The 16,583-nt window shown below is 37.5% G+C and overlaps 1 protein-coding gene across 1 annotated transcript in view; it reads right to left on the bottom strand.

Moving 5' to 3' along the window:
• mctp2a (multiple C2 domains, transmembrane 2a) overlaps nucleotides 1–16,146 on the bottom strand; it is a 63,062-nt gene extending 46,916 nt beyond the window's left edge. Inside the window, exons 1-6 of the mRNA XM_016521767.1 lie at nucleotides 16,078–16,146; nucleotides 10,398–11,103; nucleotides 8,911–8,964; nucleotides 8,646–8,757; nucleotides 1,985–2,127; nucleotides 1,287–1,363 (exon numbers count right to left, since the gene is read on the bottom strand). Coding sequence (XP_016377253.1) covers nucleotides 1,287–1,363; nucleotides 1,985–2,127; nucleotides 8,646–8,757; nucleotides 8,911–8,964; nucleotides 10,398–11,060 — 1,049 coding nt within the window. The 5' untranslated portion in view covers nucleotides 11,061–11,103; nucleotides 16,078–16,146. The remainder of the gene's footprint in view (nucleotides 1–1,286; nucleotides 1,364–1,984; nucleotides 2,128–8,645; nucleotides 8,758–8,910; nucleotides 8,965–10,397; nucleotides 11,104–16,077) is intronic.
• Nucleotides 16,147–16,583: the final 437 nt, after the last annotated feature.

Raw genomic sequence — 16,583 nt, 5'->3', positions numbered from 1 at the left:
CTCTAGCACATTATCTCTTCTTCCTTTTTTTCTGTTCTGGTGTAATAAAAATGAATTACAATCTTCCTTGATTGTTTTCAGACTTTAAGTCTTTTCTTTGATATTTTTTATTTACATTAGAAATAATCATTCAACAACTGTTTACAATTACGTAATAATGTAAACACTTCACAAACCTTAAGATGAAGAGTCTGATCGAGGTCTCTGACGGGAAAGGAAAATGATTCATTCCAGATGGGATTCAGGTTCTTGTTCACAACTTTGCTTTTGTAGATGTTTTTGCCATCTAATTTGAATTTGACGAACAGGTCACTTGTACCTGTTGAAAACAAACAGCTATCAATGTTACTAACAAAAAGGGAGTCTTCAGCATTCAGTCATATTTGCTGCATAATGTTTGCAAATGATTTTGCAGATGAAGGGAACAAGTTTAAATTTATTTTTTTAGTTAGTGATGATTAACACCACAAATGCTGTTGGTTAAGCTTTATTCATTTTGAACCAGGAACATTTATTTAATGACAAAACCTGGTGCAAACTGGTTCATATCATCACACTGTACAAGAACTCAGATGCAGTCATCCAGACACTGAATAATCCAGAAGACTCATTATTTAGGCGACCGTTCTTAGCGCAGAGAGGCAGACGTTTTGTCTCTTTCAGAGTGATGGGAGCTGGCTGATTGTAAAAGAGTAAAAATTACAGCCAGCGTGAATCAGTTCATTTAATGCCGGTGCATTAAAACCCCCAGAAACTGGGAGCAAGCCGTGTTAATCTCCAAAGCCTGTTAAGAAAGTCTGTCTGCGAGAGGGGAGGGAGAGCGGTCCGTCTTTGTCTATGCTGTGGTATGCAGATTGGCTGGTAAGAAAAAGAAAAAAAATATGAGAGAAAAAGAGTCCATCGCTTCATTTGTATGGATGGATAAAGGAGTGCTTGAGAGAACCTACGGGGAGCCTGGAATCACATGACAAAAGCCCTGTGGGGCCGGGCTGACAGGCCTGTCAGCTCGCCTCTCCAAATGAACATCTCCAGGAGGCAGCTCCTCCCTGCCAGCCGCTGACAAGGAAACCTCCAGGCGGACAGGCAGGCCTCTACAATGATCACTCCCATATCGGTCTCCGCACTGTTGGGGTCCTCCAAAGGTAGTGTCATTGGAATTATTCTGCAGATAGCAAATTCACAAAACTTTATCTGTTCGTCTAATTTTAAGAAATTATTTGAGGTAATCAGAAAAAGTTTACCTGTACAATATCATGGAAGTTATGGAATGACAAAGTTTTCCTCACCTGTCCAACTCCAGTTTATAGACAGGAAAGCTGCTTGATCCCATGAAGTCATTGGATCTGAGGTCACGATCATATACCTGCATCAGTCATCATTTTGAGACGATGATGACTAGTGACTAGTGTTGACTGATTAGTGTTTAAATAGTGTTTAGGATTTTTTACACAATCAAACTACTTAAATGTAAAATAAATATATTTTAAAAAAGCACAAATAGAGATTATTTTCTTTACTTACAACAATAGGGGAAAATCAATTTTGTTTACATTTGTTTAAAATAATAAACATAACCAAAAAAAAAAACTAGTTTTCATGGAATTAATAAATTCTTCCCTATTAGGTGTTTCAAGTGTAGTATTTTTTGTTTACATGTTCTGAATAAATTATTATGAATAAGTATTTGTTCCAAAGTACAATGAACTGATGAGGAATTTAAAGATATAATACTCTTTATGAATTCCCTGATAAACTGAATTTGAATGCAGCTCTAAAAGATGTGATAATAGTTCAAATACAAATCACCACTCTAGCACATTATCTCTTCTTCCTTTTTTTCTGTTCTGGTGTAATAAAAATGAATTACAATCTTCCTTGATTGTTTTCAGACTTTAAGTCTTTTCTTTGATATTTTTTATTTACATTAGAAATAATCATTCAACAACTGTTTACAATTACGTAATAATGTAAACACTTCACAAACCTTAAGATGAAGAGTCTGATCGAGGTCTCTGACGGGAAAGGAAAATGATTCATTCCAGATGGGATTCAGGTTCTTGTTCACAACTTTGCTTTTGTAGATGTTTTTGCCATCTAATTTGAATTTGACGAACAGGTCACTTGTACCTGTTGAAAACAAACAGCTATCAATGTTACTAACAAAAAGGGAGTCTTCAGCATTCAGTCATATTTGCTGCATAATGTTTGCAAATGATTTTGCAGATGAAGGGAACAAGTTTAAATTTATTTTTTTAGTTAGTGATGATTAACACCACAAATGCTGTTGGTTAAGCTTTATTCATTTTGAACCAGGAACATTTATTTAATGACAAAACCTGGTGCAAACTGGTTCATATCATCACACTGTACAAGAACTCAGATGCAGTCATCCAGACACTGAATAATCCAGAAGACTCATTATTTAGGCGACCGTTCTTAGCGCAGAGAGGCAGACGTTTTGTCTCTTTCAGAGTGATGGGAGCTGGCTGATTGTAAAAGAGTAAAAATTACAGCCAGCGTGAATCAGTTCATTTAATGCCGGTGCATTAAAACCCCCAGAAACTGGGAGCAAGCCGTGTTAATCTCCAAAGCCTGTTAAGAAAGTCTGCCTTGAGTCTGTCTGTGAGAGGGGAGGGAAAGTGGTCCGTCTTTGTCTATGCTGTGGTATGCAGATTGGCTGGTAAGAAAAAGAAAAAAAATATGAGAGAAAAAGAGTCCATCGCTTCATTTGTATGGATGGATAAAGGAGTGCTTGAGAGAACCCGCGGGGAGCCTGGAATCACATGACAAAAGCCCTGTGGGGACGGGTTGTCAGGCCTGTCAGCTCGCCTCTCCAAATGAACATCTCCAGGAGGCAGCTCCTCCCTGCTAGCCGCTGACAAGGAAACCTCCAGGCAGCTTGACAGGAGGAAAGGGGCTCAAGCAGCCAGGGGAAGAGCTCCGGCGTGACTGAAAACGGTGATGGCAGAAATTAACAGAAGGAAAATGGAGGACGGCGAAGAAGGAAGGAATGGAGGGAGGGGACTTGCGGCCGCTTTTCCGATGTAGTGTCAGTCGGGGAACAACCTGGCCGTTAATTGTTAGGCAAATATAGGTGCTGGAAAAGGCACGAGAGGTAAACTGCGTCATCGCTGTCACGCTGTCATGTCAGACCAAGTGAGAACTCAACTAATAATGCAAATGGCTGCAGATCGACGGAAACTTTTTTCAGACAATGTCTGAATCTTATTGATAAAGCATTAAATGGAAAAAAGGGTAAAACCTAACCTACATTTTTTTTTTTTTTGATGGTGATTTAAAAATAATATTAAAAAAAGTTAAATATCAGAGCAAAACTTTTCAAAACAAAAGGTTTTTTGTGCCCATGATAGTATTCCAAATAGGACACATTTGACTTAGAATTTTTACAATAAAACAGACAGAATATGAGTCTGAAAGTGAAAATATTTCAATATGAAGAAGAAGTCTTTTCACCTGCTTCATTTCATTTGCTGTTGCTAAGAAGCCTGGAGTAAAGTTCTGTATCAAACTCTATTATAGACATGAGGTGGTGTGTTATTCTCAAAGACAACCACACGAGGTCGCAATTTCCAAAAATCTAATTTGCATACTTATTTAATCATATATGATTTGTGTACAGTTATCTCAGGGTCATATTAAATTGTTAAAGCTTTTTCCTTCTTTGGACAAAATATTGAAAATATAACCAAACAGTTGAGAACATGGCTCTTTATATCTCTGCAAGGACTACAATTTACATATTTGTGACCCTGGACCACAAAACCAGTCATAGGTATATTTGTAACAATAGCCAACAATACATTGTATGGGTCAAAAATAAAAAACAATATTTTGTGCCAAAAATCATTAGTATATTAAGTAAAGATCATGTTCCATGAAGATAGTTTGTAAATTTCCTCCCGTAAATATATCAAAACTTAATTTTTGATTAGTAATATGCGTTGCTAAGGACTTTATTTGAACAACTTTAAAGGCGATTTTCTCAATATTTAGATTTTTTTTGCACCCTCAGATTCCAGATATTCACATAGTTGTATCTCGGGCAAATATTGTCCTAACAAACCATACATCAATGGAAAGCTTATTTATTCAGCTTATATGATGTACAAATCTCAATTATAAAAAATTGTGGTCCAGGGTCACATTTGTCATGCAGAATATATCCTGAAACAGCATCTCTACTAAAGTTACTGGCCAAAATACAGTAACAACCCCCTAACAGCTTCAATACTATTTTACATGGCCGAAGAAATGACCTTGGATTGGAAATTAGGAAATACAAAGTAAATAAACAAAAAGCAATTCAATTCTCCATCATTCTGTTCAGGTTTGTTAGTTATTGGCATTCAGTTTCTCCATCAAACAGAGAAAGTGGATCAAGGCAGTTACTTCCTTATGAAGTAACAAATCAAGTTTGATCAACTGAAAAGTGTGATTCACAAGAATTCCACTTGACATTCCAGTGTCTATAATAAACACATTATATTAATATTATTATTTTCAAAAGCATTTACTTATTCATAAGGATATTATGTAGGTATTAATATTAGGTTTATATTATATATACAATGTAATTAATTATTTCTTTTTAAAAATAAATGTTTTATACTTTCTCCAGCAGGTGGCAATATATTCCATTTTACGCTAATAAGATAACACTAGTGCATATGATTGCACAGAGTTTATATAAAATAATAAAAGTTAAAAACAACCTTTGAAAGAAAAAAAAAATGGGACAAAAGGGACAATCATTTTGGTAATTGTGAGGTAGTTTAGGCTTCAATACATTAAAGGCTTTGAGGAAGCACATGTCTGGATTCCGCACAGGATATCTGGCATGCTTGTGCCACCAGTAACCTCACCAAGTCTATAGTGTGCATGACCATTTCATTAGATTCAGTTGGCAGAGAGGAATATCACTGGAATATATTCTAATTATGAAAAATAATGAGGTAGAGATGGTAATTAATAGCCTCTGGGCATACACCTGTGACTTCAAACATGAAAATGAGCTGCCCAATCAGCTTGGTCAGGCCTGCCAGATACACTGGCATTACGTCTGAAGAACCGCTCTGGGTATCAAATGGAAATTCAGTACAATCATTTGCTTGTAGGATTTCAGTAAACCTCAGGCTAAATCCCTCTTCTCTCTCTCTCTCTCTCTCTCTCTCTCTCTCTTCTCTCACTCTCCCTTTTGTATCTATCGCTCTCTCACATTAACAAAAAGTTAAGAGATAAAACAGACACATTTTGCATTATGACACCAGGGACTGTGAACAGCCTCTAGGTAACAACACCTCAACATGACTCTATTTGCATTGGCTCTGTAGTAGGAAAAAAACCAAGGCCAGCTCATTTGTTTCCCAACGCTATGATAAAACTGACTTGATTCTGTGCAATCAAGGTACAACATTTGAATGGAAGACTGTTGATGATGACTTCTAAATCCAAACAATAGTTCCAGAAATATAGCTTTTTTGTTTTCTTAAATGTAACGTGGTTACAGAAGCAAGACAGAAATGACAGAATTATAGACTAGAGGAATATCACTGGAATATATTCTAATTATGAAAAATAATGAGGTAGAGATGGTAATTAATAGCCTCTGGGCATACACCTGTGACTTCAAACATGAAAATGAGCTGCCCAATCAGCTTGGTCAGGCCTGCCAGATACACTGGCATTACGTCTGAAGAACCGCTCTGGGTATCAAATGGAAATTCAGTACAATCATTTGCTTGTAGGATTTCAGTAAACCTCAGGCTAAATCCCTCTTCTCTCTCTCTCTCTCTCTCTCTCTCTCTCTTCTCTCACTCTCCCTTTTGTATCTATCGCTCTCTCACATTAACAAAAAGTTAAGAGATAAAACAGACACATTTTGCATTATGACACCAGGGACTGTGAACAGCCTCTAGGTAACAACACCTCAACATGACTCTATTTGCATTGGCTCTGTAGTAGGAAAAAAACCAAGGCCAGCTCATTTGTTTCCCAACGCTATGATAAAACTGACTTGATTCTGTGCAATCAAGGTACAACATTTGAATGGAAGACTGTTGATGATGACTTCTAAATCCAAACAATAGTTCCAGAAATATAGCTTTTTTGTTTTCTTAAATGTAACGTGGTTACAGAAGCAAGACAGAAATGACAGAATTATAGACTTTCTTGTCTAACTGCATTCTGCATATTAGGAATGACTAGACAGGCTGAACTGAAGTAACTTGAAAATGTTGTCGTCTCTGCTTTTCCTTTTAATTTGCTTTTTGATTGTATAATGCATTACAAAATATTACTCAGCAACACCTCTCTAAATAATGTTATTTTATTTTACCTTTTTTATTTTAGATTTTATTTTTATTTTAAATTCCATTTTACTTTGTTTTATTCTTCTTCAGACAGCTTTAAGGATCACTGAGCCAACATCTTTAACTCTGAGATGACCGACAATGAAAACAGCATGACAATTAAAAACAATTACTATGCTCACAAATTCTTTGACTATGAACTGAAGAACCTTCAACAATCTTCACAATCTGAAGAATTTAGAATTTACAAGACTCCAGAAGTTTCCCAAACAAGATATGATTTCATTTACATGTTTACAGTATAGAACTGCTGGCTTTTTTGTGCTGGGAGTCCAGATTCCATACATTAGCAGTTTCACCTGCAGGACTTCACAGAAAGCTCAGATGATTGCCACAGAATAAATTAATCTTATGTGTTACATTTTGACTCATTTAATTATACTGCCAGTTATCAATTAAAGAATCTAACTCCTCTTAACAGATATCCCTCCTCTTCAAAATCAGCAAAGAAAAAAAAACCATTAGTTTCTCTCTGAACATTAGAAATAATCAGAATAAGGAACCTTTCTGGTAAAAAAAAAATGTCATCTGATATACTTTACACTAAGAATGTAGCTATACAAGACGTCATTAGAATAAAGAACCTTTCCAGGGAAAAAAGAAAAAAAAAAAAACATTTTCATCTGATATACTTTACACTAAGAATGTAGATATGCAAGATCCCCAGCCTACTGCCATGCATATGCACAAACACTATGGACAGAAGAATCTGTTTTGTCAAGTTCAGCATTTAACAAACAAACAAAAAAAGTGGAAATCATGACGAATCGTTTTTCTATGGTAGCAGCTGACAGTGTTGACATCTACAAACCACCATAGGTTTCCTAAGCAGCATGCTCATTTTTTATAATTTATTTTAAAAAAAATTTAAAAACAAAATAGCATCAGATTACATAGTACCATTCAAAATTTTGGGGTAAGATCAGTAAGATTTTTTTGTATGTTTTTGAAAGTCTCTTATGCTCATCAAGGCAGATTTTAGAATGTATTTTACTTTAAAATGACAGTATAAACAGTAATGTTGTGAAACCTTATTACAATTAATAATTTTTTTTTATTATTTTAATATATATTAAATTGTAATTTATTCCTGTGAAGGCAAGGCTAAATTTTCAGCAGTCATTATTCCAGTCTTCAGTGTCACATGATCCTCCAGAAATCATTCGAATTATTAACAATGTTCAAAACAGTTGAGCAAAAACAGTGTTTTGTTGAAACAGTGATACGTTTTTATTTTATTTCATTTTTGCAGCATTTTTCAGGACAAGAAATAGAAATTGAAAGAACAAAATTTATTTGAAACAAAGCTTTTGTAACATTCTAAATGCCTTTACTGTCACTTTTGATCTATTTACTGCATTCTGATTAAAAGTATTTATTTATTTTAAAAAATCTTACTGACCCCATGCTTTTATACTGTTTGAGCAATTCTGGAAATTTGTATTGTGACGCTTTTCATGGTACTTTAGTCCTAAAATGAATCATCTTTGTTGAAGCATTCCTTATTTGTAAATCACTTATAAAAACACGCATAAAAGTGAGTAATGTAAAGTATCTCAGAAAGGAAATGAAGACAGACAGCATCGGCAGAGATGTTATCCAATCTCCCAGGCCCAGGCTGACCCGCAAGAAATAATATGATTCAATGCCACATACTAAACCTTGAATAGTCTACACTAAAACAAGTTCAACAAGACTTTTTGGACTTTTATCAAGAACTCAATGGTCCTCAGGAAGACGAAACAAAAAGAGAAAAGCTCATCAAAAAGCATGGCACCTTTCAGGGTGATGCAACCCGTCACAGTTCTGTGTAGGCTCCCAGAGCCAAGAGTGTACATACACTTTCAAGACTAGATAGACCATCAGAAACTTTCTGTAGAACAACATCAAGCTGCATGTAAAGAGTCAAGAGACATTTCATTTTGGGAGCCAGTTGAATAGAAAGAAGTGGAAATTAATGTAACATCAAGACAAGTCTCTCAATGCATGAATCATTCCATCTGATGCCAAACCAGTCAAAACATCAGGGGGTGGCTTATACAGTTTCAATACCAATCTATAAAAAGATTTTCAAATCAGTATTTTTAGAGCTGATTAAGACGTATGCTATGATGTACTAATAGCATTACTCATTCATTTATAATTACAGGAATGTAGTCTTTAATTATGCAAATAAAGTCAATGCAATGCCTAGAGTAAACCACACCACCCAGCATCATCGTAGTTTAAATATCTGTATTAGTCAGAGGTCAGTACCTGAGCGGTCTCTGATAACCAGGTTTTTGCCTTCCTTTAGGTTGATGGTGAGGAGATACTGGAACTTCTGCTGTGCTGAAGCACTTTGACTGTCATTTAATCCTACTGGGAACTGACAAGTAGAGAGCAAAAGACTTAGGCCTAGTCAGTGTTGGATGATAATTATGATTATGACTATTCTGGAGTGAAGTAATTGAAGAAATACTACACTGTTTAAATTTTCTTCTGTCTTCAAGACAACACTTCCTCTTATTAAAATACTCACATTTCGTTCTTGTTCTGCAAGTGTATCAAAGTCACTGGTTTCATTGGGAATGTCCTGAGAAAGAGATTAATGTTTGTCATCCATAAATCATGCATCATTGTCTACAGTTGGTAAATTCAGAATTTGGCAGCATGCATTTCTTTTTGATGTCAAATAAAATAATACTGAAAGTCCTTAATAAGAGATATTTATTTATAAAAGCTGTATTCTGAAATAATTTACAGTGGTGGCCAAAATTGTTAGAATGCCTGACAGATCTGAAAATATTGACCTTTTTTTTGCCTCCAAAACATGATTTCATTTCATAATGTTCATGAAACATGCAGATGGTTGCTCTGAGCACAACAAATATCAGATGAAGCGAGTAACTGATTTTATCCACTTTTAACTTTAATATTTGGTATGTCCACTGTTTGCAGCAATTACAGCAGCACATGTCTCTGGCATAGTGTCAATATATTTCCTGAGAACTTCAACACTAATGTTATCCCATGCCTTCTGCAACTCAAGCCAAAGACTTTCCTTTGAATGTACAATAGATCTGTCCAGTTTATTTTCCAACTCGCCCCAAATTTGCTCGATGGGGTTGAGGTCCAGACTTTGAGGGGCCCAGTCCATCATTTTCGATATTCCAGCAGATTCCTTTCATCGTGGGTAGTTTGTTTTATGGGTATTGTAATGGCCAATTCAACAAAAACCTCTTAAATATGCCAAGTGTTCTAACAATTTTGGCCACCGCTGTATTAAATTGTGTATTTGAATTCACCAATTGTCCTGAATTGCTTGATACAACAACAACAGTATTATTATTATTATTGTTGTTGTTGTTGTTTTACTTTTGTAAATATAGGTGTATTTTCTAAAACAGAAATTTCTAGTGATTGGCTAGGCTGATTAATTGCTTAATATATTTTAATATATGTACATCTGTACACGTTATTTACCAGATCTGTACAGAAATTTACTGAAGACATTATAACCACACATATAATCTCCACCTGGCACCATTTCGTTCAAAAAGCACACCACCTGAGTATTATATTTACTACTGTTTAAATGTTTGAGCTCAGAAAGATTTATTCATCAAGTCTCTTATGCTCACCAAGGCTGCATGTATTTGGTCAAGGTCAAGGGCATTTTAATTTGTATAGCAGCTTAAAACAACATGAATGCTGACCAAGGTGTTTCACCGTGTACAATAAAAAAGATTTATTAAGAATTAATTAAATGATCTAAATCTATGAACAATAAAATATTAAAATTAAAACTCACAATGGCCAATCAATATAAACTAATAAAACATGGCCTGAAGTTAACAAAGCCAAGTTGCTGCTAATTTTGTGCGAGTGTTTTCAAAAGGACAGCATTTAATTGAAATAGAAATCTTTTGTAACTGTAAGAAACTCTACGGCTGAGCCCAAACTTTTGAATGGTAGTGCATATTTATGTAGTGATAATACTTAAAAACAAAACTTTGTGAGACTTGCCATGTCCTCAGCTGACCCTGCAATGAACATATCCACTGGAGAGGATGGCTGGTGCTCGGTAGGACATTTCTCCTCAGGTGGAGTACTGCTGACTGATTCTTGTGCAGGAGGCATCTGTCTTCCAGCACCAGCTCTACTAAGGGCTGCAGCCACTCTATCTGTGGGGTCTTTTGGTCTCTGACCAGGCGATTTTCTTTCAGGTGCCATCTGTCTTTCTGTAGGTGGATATACAGGTCCAGTCACTGCATCTAAATCATCTATGTACCACATCGTGGCTCTTTGCCGCTTATCAGTTTCCAATAAAACTGGAAAGTCAACAGGAACTGATCTCTCTGATGGCGCGGGGCTGCAGGAGTATGGCATGTCAGCGACACTTAACTGCTCAGATAAGGCAGTACTGGAGGTTTCACTTGCTGTTTCATCCAAGTCACATGAACCCTCCATGTTTCCAAAGAAGACGGAGTCTTGACCTGGTGTCCTGGAATCATCCTGCAAATCCAGCATGGCACTGGGATTAATCCTGAGGTCTGGTACTGACATACTCCTCCTGTATATCAGAGGGGTCTTTTTCTTCTTCCCCAGACCCTTCTTTCCGATCTTCAGAATTAACTTGGGTTTGGCTCTCTCACGGAGATTGGGCCAGACTTTCTTCTTTTGCTCCATCGTGATTGCAGATGAAACTGCACTTCAGCTAAAATTAAAACAACTGTCAGACAAAAGATAGAAAGAGGGGAAAAAGTATCAATTTGAGAAAAACGGTTTAAACGAAGTAAAACAAGTAAAACAATGTGAACTTACTGTACACTGTTGTTTATATATATATATATATATATATATATATATTTGAAATTAATATGATTCAACTAAGACACATTAAATTGATCAATATTGACATTAAAGACATTTATAATGTTACAAAAGAGTTCTATGTCAAATACTGTAAATGCAGTTTTCTTTTACCTTTGTATTCAAGAACCCATAAAAGGTTAAGTTATCTTGTTTTCCACAAAAAAATATTAAGCAGCACAACTTTTTAAACACTGATAAAAATAATAAATGTTTCTTGAGCACCAAATCAGCATCAATCATAATCTCTGAAGAATCATGTGACACTGAAGACTGGAGTAATGGCTGCTGAAAATCCAGCTGTCATCACATGAATAAATGACATTATAAATCATTAAAATAGTAAACAGTTATTTCAATTTTTAAATATATTGCAAATATTGGTTTTACTGTTTGAAAAAAAATGCAGCCTTGGTGAGCATAAGAGACTTTCAAAAACATATATACAGTACATGTGTCACAATACGCTGGAGCACGGGTATGAAGAAACGAGGAGACGTGGAGATTTCACAAAAACAAGAGTCTTTAATAATCCCGACAAGGAAACATGAGGCAGACTACACATTTATACTAAACTTAACGAGGGACAGACAGGTGCGGGGAATCAACTAATGATGAGACAACAAGAACAGGAACATGATCAAATAAGGGAACTGTTACGTGCTATGCGTATGTGTATGTTTCTTCCTTCTTTCCCTCTCTTGTCTTTTCTCTGCTGCCTCACTCTTAGGTTCCTGGTTGGACGTGTCACCTGCCAGTCATAATTGTGACGTCACCCTCTGCGCCCAATCTGTTGTCGCCCTGACGGTTTAAAAGGTCCTCCCGCAAACCTCGTGTGGCGGCGGTGTGTTTGTGTGTGTGTTTTGGTTTGCTGAGATTAGTTTTTGTATCCTACTCTTTAATGCAGTGTGTCTAGCACTTGCTGTGTATTTGTTTATTCGTTTATTCCTTAACTAGGGAAAAAGGAACAGGTAAGCATATCGCGCGATATACAGTTTGCACGTAGTAACGATGAGTGTTTAGACACATTAGGAAAGCGGTGTGCGCCCCCCTTGTAATTTGGCTTTTAGTGGTAAGAGTAGGACATTTAGAGCGTCGATACGCTGAAGACTTCGATTCCTTTTCTACATTTTTCTTTTGTTAGTTAGGCTAGAGGACTTGGGGAGCTTTATGGGAATCATTTGGTTTTATTTAGTTTTCTTTGATTTGGGCGTCACTCAAGTTCCTTTTTCCTATATTGTTTTTGTGATAACCTTCGTTACTTCCATTTTTGTTAATTTTCTTTATTATTATTTTCATTTCAGCAATTGTAAATAGCGGATCACATAAGCATTTTTCTTGTGGCTTAGGCTTAATGTAATAAATTGTTACTTGAGCTTCATTCGTGTATTTATGGTCACTTTTCTGCCTGGTTCAATCCACCCAGCAATAATTTATTTTAAGTGTTATGATACAACTCCTAGATCTTAAAAGATCGTAACATTTAATGGGGGCTCGTCCGGGATCATTTTTTATGTCCAGGGACATTTATTATTGCTGGTGTTGACGGCGGAGTGACCATACACCTGGTTAGTGGTGCATCAGGGTATTTGTTTGGTCTTATGGTGATTGGTCGATGCAAGTATGGCAGACTTTGATTTAGAGGCGTTCATTAATGTACCTACTTTGGAGCAGCTCGATAAATGTCGAAAAGATGATTTAATTAGTATTGCGGCTCATTATCGAATTTCCGTTTTGAGGCAGCAGCTCAAGAGAGAGATTAAGAGCATTGTGTTGAAGAAACTGGTGGAGCTGGATGTTCTGGTTTTGCCTGAAGCGAGTGAGGATGGTTCTCTTGCCTCTGACGTCCGCCCTGAGTTTGGGGAGGAGGAGCAGAGCGGAACTGCCGAGGTGGAGGGTTCTGAAGCCAAGGCTGTTCTGCCGCCCTTTGAACCTTTTTCTCCGGCCTCGGCTGGGTCTGGAGGTGATGCGCGACTGAAGATCCGCTTGGCGCGAGTCGGCAGAGGAACTTCAGGCAGAGAGAGAATTGCGTCTAAAAATCTGCAGATGGGAGATTGAGGCAAAGATGCAGATAAAGATGAGGGAATTAGAGTTAAATGCGGCCAGAAGTGCACCTGCTCCATTTGTGAGCCTCCGGGCTTTCAGGCCAGAACTTAGGAACGGGAGCCCTCTCCTCTTCGGTGTGGCACAGTCGCCGCACCATACACAGCTCACCCTCAGCCGCGGTGCAGGGGACGGAGCTCCTCTCCGCGCTCACACCGTCCACGGCTTTCTCCCTCGTGGCGGGTGTTTTTGCCGGCTCACACACCTTGACTGACGTCATCAGCAGCTCTGGCTCTGCGGCGATCCTCAGCTCTGTCGCTCCATGCGGCGATGGCTCTCCGTCAGCAGTGGGCTTGGGCATGCGCTCCGCGCAGCGGGGAGATGGTGGGCTGAGCACTGGGTCTGGAGTGGCACTCCGGTCTCGCCAGTGTCCACTCCACAAAGGCGGCGAAATTCGCTCGAGGACCATCTTCGGACGACAGCGCTCTGCACAAGATATTTAAACTGGCATCGTAAAACGCACAGAGCGCGTCGCGGGCGCGTTGCATGTCTGTGGATCAATGACGTGACGCTTACGCTCTTTTTCTGGTAGCTGGTTAGAGCAGCGAGGACCAGGAACAGTCTAGTATGGCCCTCGAGCAATCTCTCCCCCTGCTCCAGCAGGAGGAGGAGGTACTTCAGACGGGAGAGGGGATCCATGGTAAACACAACGGAAACAAAACACTGAGAGAGAAAACGGAAACAAAAACGGAGGGTAGACACACGGAGGTAACTGTTTCGGTCGGGTCTTCTGTCACAATACACTGGAGCACGGGCACGAAGAAACGAGGAGACGTGGAGATTTCACAAAAACAAGAGTCTTTAATAATCCAACAGGAGACATGGAACACAAGGAAGACATTCAAGACCCGACAAGGAAACATGAGGCAGACTACACATTTATACTAAACTTAACGAGGGACAGACAGGTGCGGGGAATCAACTAATAATGAGACAACGAGAACAGGAACATGATCAAATAAGGGAACACTGAAACAGAAACAGGGGCAAAACAGGTCCATAATCCTGAAAACATGTATGTAGTACACCTAATGTGCACATCTGTACATAAATCTACTGCTTATTCCATCTAGATGTATATTACTTTCAAGTTTTTAATCTACTTATTAAATTCATATTTAAATACATATACATTTTTTTCTATTCTCTTACATACTATGATTGCATGGTATGTACTTTATGTACGTCCCCAGAGTTCCTGGAAAGCATAAATAGTATGGAAATAGTATGGAAATCATAAATAGTATTAGCATAATAGTTTGGAGAGACATCATTCTATAAAATTTCATTAGCGACTGATGCTAACTTTTTGGCAAAGAATAGGTACTACTTCTGTTTGTAAATGATTGCATGGTGTTAAACTGAAGGAGACCTTCATTCTTAGCTTTCTTTTTGCATTCCTAATATCTTGAGCTGATTTCTGAGCATTCAACCAGATGCTGTAGATTAATGGGTGTTCAATCTTGCCCCTGGAGGGCCAGCGTCCTGCAGTTTGGCTCCAACTTGCCCCAACACTAGTTGAGTAAGTTGTAGTAAACCTGAAGACCTTGAATAGCTGGTTCTGGTGTGTTTATATGGGATTGTAGCTAAACTCTGCTGGTTAATGACCCTCCAGAAGCAGGACTGGTCATCCCTGTTGTATTACATATGAAATTGCCAAAAACACAGATAATGTCAAGCGTTTACACTTTGGCATGAAACAGTGTGTGTAGAGTACAATGGCCTGCTACTGCAAAGTATGCAGAAAATGTGCTGATTACATTGCCACATCGCAGACCATGAGGCCATATTTGTTGTGGAACTGTGAAGTTTCTCGAGAACTGGTCACACTGCTAACCTTTTTTTTTTCACTGAGCTGAAAGGTCTTTATACTAATTTGTTATATAAATGTAGGCATAATAGACTAAATCTGAAGATTATCACATGACAATGCAGACCACTATGACATGCTTTCCATGTCTAGATCATCAAACACAGAATTGATCATAGTGATGTTTGGAAGTTTATTTTAGTGATGGTCTGCTGGGTACTAAGGGAAAGTTTTAATTAATTCAAAGTATCATGTCAAAAATGTGCTTGAGTAATTACTGCTACTTTGTAATACACTCAGATAAAGTTTATTAACTATTGAAACTGATCAAATCAAGAGATTGAGGACATGTTTTTATTAAAGTATGTTTCATGTGCAAACTTTATAAAGCAATCTATTACATAACATCCTCAGGAAGTAATAGATTTGCCTAAATAAATTCAGCAGCAGCAGATTCAGCAAGAATAATTTTGATGTTAGTCAGTAAAATGGACAAAACAAATGTAAGTAGGCTATACAAGTCAAGTCAAGTAGTATATATATATATATATATATATATACACATACACACACACACACACACACACCATATAATGCTACTACAAATTAAACTGTTCAAGAGGTGTGGTGTGTACATTATTTAAGCAGGTGTGTTGGACAGGTTTTTACATTTTTGTTGGTGTAATGTTCAGCAGCTCAAAGCATTAGGTCAATTCGCTTTAACAAAGTTAATCATTCTAACCCATATACAAACTTAAAGCAACATAAAGTGTAATAACGCTATTACTCCCGATAGTTACCTAAAAATAGATCTGGTTCTAATTTATTATGTATTGACAGTCGTAACAAAATCTGTAAGTTAAATATGTTGGCAGAAACTATGTAGGCTAATGCATTTGACAAGAGAGTTCAGACTCTTACCTTTTTCCAGATAAATTACTGGACGTGTTTTCTTCTAGAAGACATGACTGACAACAGCAGTGAACGTTCACATCTACCTGTAAGTGGCAGTTGTGATGTCTGTGGAGAGTTTTCTGCTTGGACCGGTTTGTCTCTGTAGAAGGGTGAGGTGGTGACTAGTTTTGAAACAGTTACCGGAGTTTCGAAGTTCGCATGCAATGTAGCGTTAAATGCTTTGTGCTTACTAGATTATTTTCTAGATACTTTAATGTCAGTGAACACACATAAATTGATATATAGTATGGATGGTTGTGATTTTTTACTTAAAATACAGTATCTGAAGTAATTCTATCCTTCCAGTGTTTCTTGGGAATAAACCTGAAACGTTGTATGGTGAGACAATGTCCATTCATTTGTTTGGGCTGCGCTGCATGCAAACTCAGTGGCACCTGCTGGCCGCTTTTCATATTGCATGTCTGTGGATCAATGACGTGACGCTTACGCTCCTTTTCTCTTTTCTTTTCATG

This window comes from Sinocyclocheilus rhinocerous, unplaced genomic scaffold (genome assembly GCF_001515625.1).
Source record: "Sinocyclocheilus rhinocerous isolate Xijiao unplaced genomic scaffold, SAMN03320098_v1.1 scaffold1110, whole genome shotgun sequence".
Lineage (NCBI taxonomy): Eukaryota > Metazoa > Chordata > Actinopteri > Cypriniformes > Cyprinidae > Sinocyclocheilus > Sinocyclocheilus rhinocerous.
Note: the sequence above shows the minus strand (reverse complement) of the source record. Positions and strands in the feature narration are given on the sequence as shown.